Source organism: Lissotriton vulgaris, chromosome 5 (assembly GCF_964263255.1).
Source record: "Lissotriton vulgaris chromosome 5, aLisVul1.2, whole genome shotgun sequence".
Classification (NCBI taxonomy): Eukaryota; Metazoa; Chordata; class Amphibia; order Caudata; family Salamandridae; genus Lissotriton; species Lissotriton vulgaris.
The window spans coordinates 2,023,280,947-2,023,294,188 of NC_141693.1; the positions used below are offsets into that span (position 1 = coordinate 2,023,280,947).

Genomic DNA, 13,242 nt, shown 5'->3' on the forward strand with positions numbered 1-13,242 from the left:
GGTCATGCCAGGCTTGGGGTCTCTTGCCTCAGTGTACAGGAGTCCATCCTCCCAGTATACCTTGTGGGTACCTGTGGCGTTCCCAGCAGCCTCAGCAGCAGCCTGCTGTCTGAGGGGTTCAAGGGAAGGGCAGTCTAACTGGTCCTTCCCCAGGTCTTCTCGTGTGGGTCCCCCTGAGCCCAGAAACTCAACTTGATCAAGTTAGAGTTCTTTAGGTTCAGTTTCCCGCAATTCCTGGAGGTCAGCCTCCACTGAGACCTGATCCTCGACCTGGGGCAAGGGGGAAGGCGCTGCCTTAACCCGACTGCTCTTCTTCTTGGGAGGTGTCTGATCCGTTGTTCCAGGATCCAGCACCTGTTCAGTGGGGCATCGTCTGACCTGTGACCTAGTCACAGCAAGCACATGTGCTGGCAAGCCTAACATCTCCATGTGAGTCCGGTGCTCCACTTCTGACCATTGTGATGACTCCAAATCATTGCCCAACAAACAATCCACTGGGAGGTCTGAACTAACAACAACCTTTTTCTGGCCATTTACCCCTCCCCAGGAGAAAGCAACAATCGCCATACTATGACTGGTAGTGACGTTGCTGGCATTGGTCACCAGGAAATCTGTACCTGGCATGATCTGTCCAGGGTCCACAAAGTTAGGCGTCACCATGGTGACACTGGCACAAGTGTCCCTATAGGCCTGAGCCATTCTTCCATTGATCAAAGGCGTCTGTCGGTATTTGCCCAAAGTATTGGGACTGACATCGGGGGATATATCCACATCCCCCGTACAGACAAGGACAGCCTGAGTGAGTGTGCCAACTAAGCTGTCACACCCCCTCAGAACCCAAGGTTAACCCAGCTAGTCCCTTGGGAGGCGCACTACTACTGCTGGCTGTACTAGGGGGCACAGGTGCCTTAGGGGCTGCAGTAGCAGGAGTCTGCCCTCCTTTCTTGGTGCACTCACTAAACCAGTGAGTTTTACTTTTACAGTATTGGCACCACCTTTTCGATTGGCCTTCTTGATTCTTCTTTTTCTGGGAAGCCTGACCCCCCCCCCCCCCCTTTGGGTTGTTGGGGACCTGTCGAAGACTTCTGGTCATTTTGTTCCCCTTTCAAATCTTTACCCTTCTGGTCTGCTTTCTTCTGACCACCCTGGTTCTGGCCCTGGTTTTGCTTAACCCTTGTTCTGACCCATCTGTCTGCCTTCTTTCCCAATTCTTGGGGAGAGGTCAGATCCGAGTCGACAAGGTGCTGATGCAACAACTGGTTCTGACAATTGTTTAAAATCTGTTCTCGCATGATCAAATTATACAATCCTGTGTAATCAGTAACCTTACTGCCCAGCAACCAGCCCTCCAAAGCCTTAGTGGCACAATCGACGAAATCAGACCAGTCCTGAGACTGAGTTTTCTGGGTATCCCTGAACAGCAACCTGTACTGCTCAGTGGTTAGGCCGAACCCATCAATCAGTGTGTTCTTCAGGACCTGGTAATTGTTAGCATCCTCAACTCTAGTAGTGAGGAGCTTATCTCTACCTTTACCTTCAAAGGAGAGCCACAAGATAGCTGCCCACTGACTCTGGGGGACGCACTGTACAGTGCAGGCCCGCTCCAAAGCAGTAATCCATTTGTGGATGTCGTCCCCTTGCTTAAAGGGGGGCACTATCTTACTCAGGTGCCTAGTGTCTAAACTCCTGTTTTCCCGTGGGGGAATGCTGCCACCAGTGGGATTGGTCCCACTCAATTCTTGCTTTCGAGCAAAGGCGAGTCTTTCTTTGGCCAGGGCAAGTTCTTCCCTTTCGATCCGCAGATTGACTTCCCTCTCCTTAGCTTCGTACACTCTCCTCTGAGGGGATGTCATCCCTCTTCGAGAAGAGCCTCGAGAGCCATTGGTTCGAACGGATCTGTTAGAGCCTCTCGACAGAGACCTAACTCGTCCATTCCCAATGTTAAGCTGGCCTGAGAGGGGCCCCAGGGGTCTCCTAGTACCACTCTCGTGCCGGCTTAAGTTGTCCCTAGTTAGCTGGCTAATCCTTATCCAAGGAACCTATGGTGTGTTTTTGTTTGAATGCAACTGCAGACATGGAGTACTTCGGCGCTGAGGCTCCCATTGTGGGCCTAGAGTCAGATTTTCTAGACTCTTCTAGTTGTTTTGAGGTCAACGACTCTCTTACTTCCTTCGAAGTCTTCTTCTAGACCTCCACAACCGTAACGTTTCGGCTTCGAGTCTCTTCCTTTTCTTCTCCATCTCGGCCGAGTGTATTTCGTCGTCGAGACCTTCTGCTTTTCGCTTCATGCTTGTCGACGCCGATCCAGCTGTCGTAGCTTGTTTGGTCCTTTTCGATGCTGAGGCATCTTTTTCCAGACTGTCTTTTGATGTCTTTGGCTTTTCGAGTGTCTTTGCCATTACAGAGCCCTTATCCAAGGATCCTATGGTGTGTTTTTGTTTGAATGCAACTGCAGACATTGAGTACCTCGACGCGGAGGCTCCCATTGTGGGTCTAGAGTCAGATTTTCTAGACTCCTAGTTGTTTTGAGGTCGACGACTCTCTTACTTCCTTCGAAGTCTTCTTCTAGACCTCCACAACCGTAACGTCTCTGTCCTCGTCGCCTTCAGGCCCTTCAGCGACGTTGTCCTTCTCCTCACTGGAGAGGCCCAGGTCTCGCAGTGAAGGTGGTGGTCCTTGGACTAGCATGTTGTAGTTGGCTCTTCGCTGTTTTTCCCTCACCCTCAACGTCTTCGGGGTGTAGTTGGAGCACGTGTTACAGTCCTCGCTTCGGTTATCCAGCAGCAGGCAAAGGGTGCAGACTGGGTGCTGATCTTTCTGAGCATAACTGTGGTGACAATTTTTGCAAAACTTGAGCAATGTTTTGTCTATTACCGTGCCCAGGGAGCCCCCTGCGTGCACATTCTCTGATCGTTGAAGATAAGTGTACACCTTTCGTCGAACTCCAGTCGTTGTGATTGAAAACTTGAAAGTCGAAATGTTCAACCGCAGTTCTTCTGAAGTTTTTTCCTTATTTTATTTGATTCTTCTCTCCAATCTTAGGAGCTCCTTCTTTATCGATCCAGACACAACGGCGGAAAAACAGAATCTGAAGAGTGCGTCCAAAGGTGGGACCTTGCGGAGGACGCCTGTCGACGTCACAGGAGGACACCAAATAATGGTGGTTTGCCGACACCCACCAAAAAAAAAGAAAACAACCAAAAAAAGGAAAGAAATACAACAATTCCAAGACCTAACCCCTGGATGGCAAAATAATGCACAGCATGTGAATCCAGAAAAGATTCATGCTGCAAAACCACATAAGGTGCAGTGGTGGCCAAACTTTATTTAATGGCATTGGGTGCAATGGTGGCTGCTCTTTACATAACTGCCTGGGATGCAGTGGTGGCTGTTCTTTATATAATTGCATTGGATGGAGTGGTGGCTGCTCTTTATATTCCTGCATGGGGTGCAGTGGTGGCTGCTCTTTACATAACTGCATGGGATGCAGTGGTGGCTGTTCTTTACATAACCATGTTGGATGCAGTTGTGGCTGCTCTTTATATACCCACATGGGATGCAGTGGTGGCTGCTCATTACATAACCATGTTGGATGCAGTTGTGGCTGCTCTTTATATACCCACATGGGATGCAGTGGTGGCTGCTCATTACATAACCATGTTGGATGCAGTTGTGGCTGCTCTTTATATAACTGCATGGGATGCAGTTGTGGCATCTCTATATAACCGCCTGGGATGCAGTGGTGGCTGCTCTTAACATAACTGAATGGGATGCAGAGGTGGCTGCTCTTTACATAACCATGTTGGATGCAGTTGTGGCTTCTCTATATAACCGCCTGGGATGCAGTGGTGGCTGCTCTTCATATACCCGCATGGGATGCAGTGGTGGCTGCTCTTTATGTAACCGCATGGGATGCAGTGATGGCTGCTCTTTATATATCCGCATGGGAAGCAGTGATGGCTGCTCTTTATATACCCGCATGGGATGCAGTGGTGGCTGCTCTTTACATAACCGCATGGGAAGCAGTGGTGGCTGCTCTTTATATAACTGCAGGGTATGCAGTGGTGGCTGCTCTTTATGTAACTGCAGGGTATGCAGTGGTGGCTGCTCTTTATATAACCGCATGGGATGCAGTGGTGGCTGTTCTTCATATACCCGCATGGGATGCAGTGGTGGCTGCTCTTTATGTAACCGCATGGGATGCAGTGATGGCTGCTCTTTATATACCCGCATGGGATGCAGTGGTGGCTGCTCTTTACGTAACTAAATGGGAAGCAGAGGTGGCTGCTTTTTATATAACTGCAGGGTATGCAGTGGTGGCTGCTCTTTATGTAACTGCAGGGTATGCAGTGGTGGCTGCTCTTTATATAACCGCATGGGATGCAGTGGTGGCTGCTCTTCATATAACCGCATGGGATGCAGTGGGGACTGCTCTTTACATAACTAAATGGGAAGCAGAGGTGGCTGCTTTTTCTATAATCCCATGGAAAGCAGTGGCAGCTGCTCTTTACATAACTGCATGGAAAGCAGTGGCGGTTGCTCTTTACATAACTGCATGGGATGCAGTGGTGGCTGCTCTTTATATAACAGCATGGGATGCAGTGGTGGCTGCTCTTTACATTCCTGCATGGGATGCAGTGGTGGCTGCTCTTTATATACCCGCATGGGATGCAGTGGTGGCTGCTCTTTATATAACAGCATGGGATGCAGTGGTGGCTGCTTTTTATATCACCGCATGGGAGGCAGTGGTGGCAGCACTTTATATACCCGAATGGGAAGCAGTGGTGGCTGCTTTTTATATAACCGCATGAGAAGCAGTGGTGGCTGGCTGCTATTTATATAACCGCAGGGGATGCAGTGATGGCTGCTCTTTATATAACCTCATGGGATGTGGTGGCTGCTTTTTATATAAGTTTGGGAAGCAGTGGTGGATGCTCTTTATATTACTGCACAGGATGAAAAAGTGGCTTCTAATTATATCACTACATTGAAAGCAGTATTGGCTGCTCTTTACATAACTGCATGGGATGCAGTGATGGCTGCTCTTTATATAACCGCATGGGATGCAGTGATGGCTGCTCTTTATATAACCATGTTGGATATTGTTGGGGCTGCTCTATAAATAACCGCATGGGGTGCAGTGGTGGCTGCTTTTTTTTATAACGGCATCGGATTCAGTGGTGGCTGCTCTTTATAGAACCACATGCGGTGCAGTGACGGCTGCTCTTTACATAACTGCATGGGATGCAGTGGTGGCTGCTCTTTATATACCCGCATGGGATGCAGTGGTGGCTGCTCTTTACATTCCTGCATGGGATGCAGTGGTGGCTGCTCTTTATATACCCGCATGGGATGCAGTGGTGGCTGCTCTTTACATTCCTGCATAGGATGCAGTGGTGGCTGCTCTTTATATAACCGCATGGGAGGCAGTGGTGGCTGCTCTTTATGTAACTGCATGCGGTGCAGTGGTGGCTGCTCTTTATATACCCGCATGGGATGCAGTGGTGGCTGCTCTTTACATTCCTGCATGGGATGCAGTGGTGGCTGCTCTTTATATAACCGCATGGGAGGCAGTGGTGGCTGCTCTTTATGTAACTGCATGCGGTGCAGTGGTGGCTGCTCTTTATATACCCGCATGGGATGCAGTGGTGGCTGCTCTTTACATTCCTGCATGGGATGCAGTGGTGGCTGCTCTTTATATAACCGCATGGGAGGCAGTGGTGGCTGCTCTTTATGTAACTGCATGCGGTGCAGTGGTGGCTGCTCTTTATATAGCCGCATAGAATGCCATGGTGGCTGCTCTTTATATAACTACACGATTCGCAGTGGTGTCATCGGGGAGGCATAAAAGAGAGATTATCTTGTGGATCAACATAGTAGTCATGCGTTGGGTCATCCCCATAGTCTGTAATTGGGAGGAGTGTGGTGCAGCAGCCAGAGTAGCTGACTCCAGAGCACCGGGTTCACGGTTCAATATCCAACTCCGCTCATTATCATGCGACTCAGGGCAATAGCTCACTTAATGTCGCCGACAGCCCCCCAGCTCGTGGATGCCCTTAGCGGTGTTAAGCTCAAGCGTTACAAATGTGTAAGTGTGGTTTCATGATATCGATCATCTCAGGACCGGAATGCACTGGTGACAGCGGTTGGGTGGGTTCCTTAGGTCTACTTTTCTTTACCACTAGGTTTGCCCAACGTTCTTCAGAGAAGGCTTCCTCAAAGGGGAGACATCTTTCCTTTTGTGGGCTGGTCAGTGGGGGGGGGGGGGCAGATATGTTGAAGGTGGTTTGTCTCAAATATGGCTTCTAGTTGCCATTACTCATGTGGTGTGTCTTATGGCCTCGGTGGGATTGATCTTTACTTCAGTATCAAGCTTCATATCAAGGAGTGAAGAGTAGACTCTTGGGGTTGAAGTTAGGCTTTTCCTGTGTGTAGCTGATAGAAACAGAGAAGATTCAGGCACAGTGGGTAGCACAGACTGAATTTGTTTTACTTTTTGTGGCCCTCCATGCCTAAGGCATGGTTCTCTCAAGGGTTTTCCTTGTATTGGAGCAAAGGTCCTTTTCGAAGTCGAATCCCGAGGGAAGATCGTCAAAGCGTGATGCGTTTTGAGGCTAATGCTTAGTCTTTGCCGTGCTTGGTGCCTAGGTAGGTTATTGCTCTCCCATGTCAGTCATCCACGATAGTCAAGTATCTGCTTTGGCCCCACAGAATCCTGTTGCTCTGCCGCCTGCCAACCCCACCAAGTTGAGTTTCCTCAATGTCTTCAAACCCCGTCGCAGCAGATTTTTTGGCAGCTCCTTGGTGCTGCCTTCGATGATGCACCTACCACTTATATCTTCGGTGACAGGTCTAAAAGGCAGAATGTTCAAATCCCTAAAGATGCCTTCCTACACAAAGGCTACATACATAAAGTTGGTAATTTACTATTGCATTTTGGCCAAAAGTTATAGGCTGTGTACTCCATTTCCCTCTCACAAGTCATTCTAATACAACATGTGCCAAGGTTTTAGGTTAAATGTCTGCTTCAAGGCATTTAATAGTCGTTCAATGTCTTTAAAAATCACTGAAAGTAATATTTGTATTTCAATGTCAAACATGTGTTTCTGTTGTATGACAGTCCCCGAACTCAACGGATGTACATCCAAGCCTAATGGAAGAAAATAACAACTGTGACTCTTATCCTGGTGCAGCTTGGGTTTGAGGGGATGAACTTCTACTTCTAAGAAAATCTTCTTGCTACATCTGCACCCAATGGTAGACAGCAGAAGCGGGCGGAGCATGTGATCCACAGAAGCACGTACTCCCTACATTATGCTTGGTTTGCTCCGCCTTTTTTATTTGCCTACAAGTACTATTAGAAGGTGGTTTTATGCACAGCAAGTGAACCTATTCCAGATGAATCCTGGTTTCTTTTAGATCAGTTGACGACTGTATACAGTGATTAAGCACCCCCCCCCCCCCCCCCCCCCCCCCTCATCACAGACGACTCAAAGAGCTTCATTCTTACATCTGGCAGACAGAAAAACATCAAACAGGCTTTTTTCAGATTCTATATTTTGTCATTTGAGAGTGTTTTGTCAGTTCACAGGAGTCCACAAATGTCTCATTCGCTCCCATAACTCGAGAAACATGGAAACACTGAAAGGCTTTTCTTTTCAGGGCCCAGCCCCCCAAGTGCTGCGGAGTTGAGCGGTCTCACAGTTGTTGACATCAGTCATTGGCAGGTTAAACCTAGTGACACAAGTACCAGAGCAATCAGGAGTTTGCACAATGTCAGAGGCCCCGGGATGTATGCACGGTGGAGGCATTTGGTAAATACTGACAAGAAAAGGGAAAGCAAAGCTGCAGACAGATACAGCAGCACCAGCCCAGGGCGGCTCATTCGCCGCAGAGGCACTATGTCGCAAACACAATTTATTACAGAGAAAGGAACACCCAGACCTGAAAAGACGCACTCCAAGCAGCCTAGCGGTCCCCCTTTTAAACTTTCCCTGCTACCATCTCTTGGGAGGGTAGGGAGACTAGCCGGTTGACATGCTCAAAGTCCAGTTTCTAGAAAGCACCCAAGCAGCGTTACCAGAGTCACACAGTTTGGTCAAGAGTGGAAGGCAAGGTTGGAAGTCAAGTCTCTGCATCCCAGTCAGGGACAACACCGCTAGCCTGTGCCTTACTTTGACAAAAGGACAGACTGCAGGGAGCACTCCGGCAAGAGACAGTATCTTCTGCCTTCCACCAATTGCCAGACTATGTGCCAAGATTCAGCACCCCTTCCAAACACCCAACGGCCAGCGCTGGACACCTCCAGGCTTCCACTTCCTCCTTCGTCAGGTTTAAGCCCTTGAACTTTAATCGTTTGCCAAATCCTTATAATGTGAAATATTTCAACGTCCTGGCTCTAGGAACCCAAAAGGAAATTGCCAAAATGAAATACAAAGCTTTTATGGGAGTGTGGAGCGACTGGGGCCAAGACAGGTCTGGACACATCAACCCAGTGAATAAGTCAGTTACAGATATCCACCGTGAATGTGTGTTATATATATATATATATATATATATACATACACATAAAGAACGGCGGGAGAAATTACTGTGGATTTTACTATTGGTCGGACAAGCCCAGCTCCAGCCAAGAATCTTAAAAACATAATAAAAGTAAAATGGCTCCTTTTAGAAGAATCAACATTATCTTTGATCTGTTAAAATACATAATAAAAACAAACTGTAAACTTTTCAGTCAAGAGAAAGGCATCATGGGGTTAGGGACGGGTAAGACTGGGGGGAGGGGGGGTGGAGGATGAAGCATCTAGGCCCATAGGGGGGATGGGACTGTGTGTCATATTAAGTGGAGCATTGCCATGGAAACAGTTCAGGACACCAGACTCCCACATCCTTTGGTCACCATCTCCATCCCTAACTCAAAGGTTGATCAGTGGCAACCTGCGGGCCACAGTCCCCCACCCCTACCCCCCCCCCACCTTGCACACCCCACCCACCTCTCTGTGCCCCCGCTACCCATTCCCTCACAATGGGTGAGGCCCCACGGGCAGAATGGGCTTCACCCTGGTTAGTACATTTATGCTCGTCCATTGGCACAGCAAGAAGAAGATCATGAATACTAGATTGCCGTCCCATTTCATCAACTGTGTTGACTGGCAGCCCCCCTGCACCCAATGTGGATAGAGACGGATTCCCCTACACATCCCTGCCCACAGCTCTATCCATGACGCCAGTAGCGGTATCTGTAACAGTATGAAAGGTGAAGAACAGCTCCTGGCAGTCAGTGCGTGTTGGCTGAGGCACTGCACTCTCTCCGATGGCGGGCACACTTGTACGGGGCCAGTGTGGCACACTCCTTCATGGCAGGTGCTCTCACTCACTGCACACTCAGGTGCACACGCCCGTGTACTCTCCAGCTTCAGACTCTAGTCCATGGCCACATTTTTATCCAATCTGTGCATCCGATCCAGACTCATGACCACAACTTGGAGCCATTGTCAAAGGTCTAGAAACCCCTGGCCAGGCAGTGGCTTGTTGGTGCTGCAGAGCACAGTCATCAGAAATGCACCCCTGCAATCTCCGCCAGCCCAAACCTACAACACACTCTATGGCCAAGGACACAAGCCTTTCGCAGGAACTTGGTACAAGCATCAACACGGGCAGAGGGCGCATAATGTCCAAAGTTCTGCAGACCTCAGAGGGGGCGTTGGCTCTGGTGTGGTCATCAGCGCATGCAGGACAGCAAAGACTCGGCTAGCCAGTAGGTGGGTGCATGCAAGAGTGGGGCCTGGCCCTGCAATGCATTGGCCTCCTGGAGACAACTGGTGCTCTGCAGAGCGTGGTACTTTTAAGAGGCTTCTCTCAATCCCTAGCAGCTTGAACAATGCCACTCCCCGATCCTCCTCTCCAGTCCTCTCATGCCTGGTTCCAGCGGGGCGGGCTCAGAGCTGCTCCTTGTCCGCCCTCCACAGCTTCTCCTTCACCTCCAAGGGCAGGGTATTGAAGAGGTCTTCCTCCACCACCAGCCCACTCCGCTTCAGCAGGGGGCACTCGCCCAGCTCCACCGGCAGGACCTCCAGGCGGTTTCCACGCAGCTCCATCTGCGTCAGGCTGGTCAGCTCGCCCACCCGCGAGGGCAGCGAGTGCAGGACGTTGTTGCCAAGGTTCAGAGTGCGCAGCTTCTTGCACTGGAAGAGCTCCGGAGGAAGGGCCTCAATCTGGAACAGGTGGAAAAACAAAGTGATCAGCACTGGAAAGAGGGTGAGGAACAACGCCCAGACACAGACTGTGAGAATAAGTTATAAGAAACTTAAAACAAGCATTGGCAAACACAAACGGTCTAGCTCACCTGCCCAGACACTGGAGTGCATGCTTGGGCCAGCGTGCTACTATGTTTTCTGCTAGATTCAAAGTAAATGGATACTAGACGTTCTACTGATCCTCTTGATGCAGGAGGCAATAGATGAACATACTATGAGGACGGACACTTGTTGCAGACAAAATGCTCATAAATCAGTAGGAGAATATCGATCAAGGCCTGCCAAATGAAACATGTACAGTAAATGAGATGAAGAAAGAAATGAGGGAAATTGGCAGACTAAGAAACAATCAGAAAAGGCGAACAGGAGAACAAGGGAAAGAAAAAAAGCCCTTGGGACTTAATGGTTTTGCCAATGCCTATTGGCTATGCTCTGCAGCCTGGCCAAAAGAAAATAAATGGCGCAATCAACAGTGTCATTTACATTGTATGGCAGCATATGTTTAGCGCTTACTACCCTTACGTGGGCACTGAAGTACTTGCCTACCTGGGCAACAAGCTATGCCACGTAAGGCAATGAAGTGCACGCTGACAAAACGACAGAGATATACATTTCTTTTTATTTACAGATTCGAGAGGATCAGTAAATAACATTTTTTAAAAATACAGGGGAAGTAAAGTGCTTTAATTATGGCAGGCAGCAATTTGGTGATTATATATATATTCACTAAAAAAAACCATAGGTTTCACACCAGTTATAGTTAGAGATTAGCATTTAAAAAAACCTATTAAATTCACTGAAAAAAACATAGGTTTGACACCAGTTATAGTTAGCTGGAAATTTTACTGACATAAAACCATTGAAATTCCCACGTTATAGTTAGTTGGACTCACTATAAACTGCGCGCCTGCAATGCACTGCTGATGACGTCACATATTACATCACTCATGACATGGTCAGTGACATCACTCATGACATCACTGATGACACCATCCAGTGAATGTGGGTCTTTCTGAAAAATAAATATGTTTTCTATATGTATATGAAAAAGGTCGATGGAAGAATAAATGTTTAAATAAGTGTCTAAATGGATGTTTAAAAAAAAAAATTGATTGGTTAACTGGCTTATTAAGTGTCTTAGTGAATACATATATTAGCGAGTAATATTTAAACATTTAAATATATGTATCAGTGTTTCACTTTGTGTATAAGTGGCTGCATAGGTTGGTGAGTAGCTACATGTGTGTGTATATGGGTTATTAGATTTTTTTTAGTATCAGTATGAGTGTCTGTATGGTTTGGTGGGGGTATTACTTAGCACATAGATGCATTAATGACTGACTCACTGTTTGTATGTGTTTTGAAGACAGCATATGTGTTGGATTGTAAGGGTGGATGAGTGTGTATATGTGTGTGTTAGTGAGTGAATGACTGTCTCACTAGTGTCTTTATCAGTAACTACATTTGTTTTAATCTAGTAAATGTCAGTATTGATGTATATAAGTGAGTATTTGTGAGAGTGAGAGATTGTAAGAGTTCCTGTTTAAATAAGTATGTCTTTCTATAAGTGATTGTTTTAGAGAGTATGTGTAAGTTTCCTTAGAAGTAAGGTGGTAGTGGGTGTATAGCTGTATATGCAAATAAATGGATGTTCAATAGTTTATTTGCATGTGTGATTATGTGTGTGAGTAACTTTTGGATGACTGTCGGTGTGTAACAGGATGTATAGGTGTATCACTACATATGATGAGTGAGTATATGTATGAGTGACTATATAGAACTGTTGCTGAATGAGTGGATGTGTATATAGTTGGTTGAATTACTGAATTGGTTGTTGTAACTGGTATGGGTATCTCCATTTTTTTGAAAACTTTAGTTTCTATTTTTGAATATGTGTTTCAAGGATTACATTACACTGAAAGGAGGTCTGTCACAAGGATGGTGTCATCAGTGATGTCATGAGTGATGTCACTGACCATGTATTGAGTGATGTAATATGTGACGTCATCAGCAGTGCATTGCAGGCGCGCAAGTTATAGTGAGTCCGAACTAACTATAACGTGGGAATTTCAATGGTTTTATGTCAGTAAATTTCCAGCTAACTATAACTGGTGTCAAACCTATGGTTTTTTCAGTGAATTTAATAGGTTTTTTAAATGCTAATTCCTAACTACTACTGGTGTGAAACCTATGGTTTTTTCAGTGAATTTCAAAGGTTTTTTAAATGCTAATTCCTAACTATAACGATTGTGAAACCTCTGTTTTTTTCACTGAATTTCAAAAGGTTTTTTAAAAGCTAATTCCTTTCTATATCGAGTTTGTAACCTACGATTTTTTTTTTAATTTGCTGTTTTGTGTAAGTATTAATTATTATTATTTTTTTTTAAATAATATTTTTTAAATGTTTTTTTTTTAATCATTTTTTCCGGGGGCGCTCTGGGTGTGCGCACCGGTAAGCTCTCCGGAAAGCGCACCCAGAGCGCTACTTGCGTTCGTGTAAAAAAATATGAATGAAAAGTAAATAATAAAGCAAGACATTTAGTACCATACATATAAAAGCAGTATTTTTGAATAAGGAAATGAAAATGATTTTGCATTTCCGTGAAACTATCAAAACGTCACTTAGGCGCGCCGCGTAAGCGCCCCCGGAAGCGCCTTCGTTCGCGCCGCTTATGCGCCCCGGAAACGCCTACGTTCGCGTCGCGTAAGCGCCCCCGGAAGCGCTTCGGTGCGCGCAGCGTAAGCGCGTCAAGTCATGTGACCTTAAAATAACACTTTTCATTGGTTGTTAACAGTTTTTTTTTTACAAAGAATGAAATCCCCACCCATTTTCTTCACTTCTTCTTTCACTTTTGTGACTGAAAGACCTGCCTTTTTGCTCTCGGTTCTTTGTTGGATATCTTGGATTATCATGGCTGCCAGACCATCCAGCAGTGAAGATGACTCCAATGAATTCATCGATGAAGAGCCTCCTCAGCCAAAA

The 13,242-nt window shown here is 46.8% G+C and overlaps 1 protein-coding gene across 1 annotated transcript in view; it reads right to left on the minus strand.

The window, feature by feature from the left end:
• Positions 1 to 7,003: 7,003 nt before the first annotated feature.
• LRRC8A (leucine rich repeat containing 8 VRAC subunit A) overlaps positions 7,004 to 13,242 on the minus strand; it is a 74,754-nt gene continuing 68,515 nt past the window's right edge. The window contains exon 4 of the mRNA XM_086924867.1: positions 7,004 to 10,217. Within this exon, the coding sequence (XP_086780993.1) occupies positions 9,942 to 10,217 (276 nt within the window). The 3' untranslated portion in view covers positions 7,004 to 9,941. The remainder of the gene's footprint in view (positions 10,218 to 13,242) is intronic.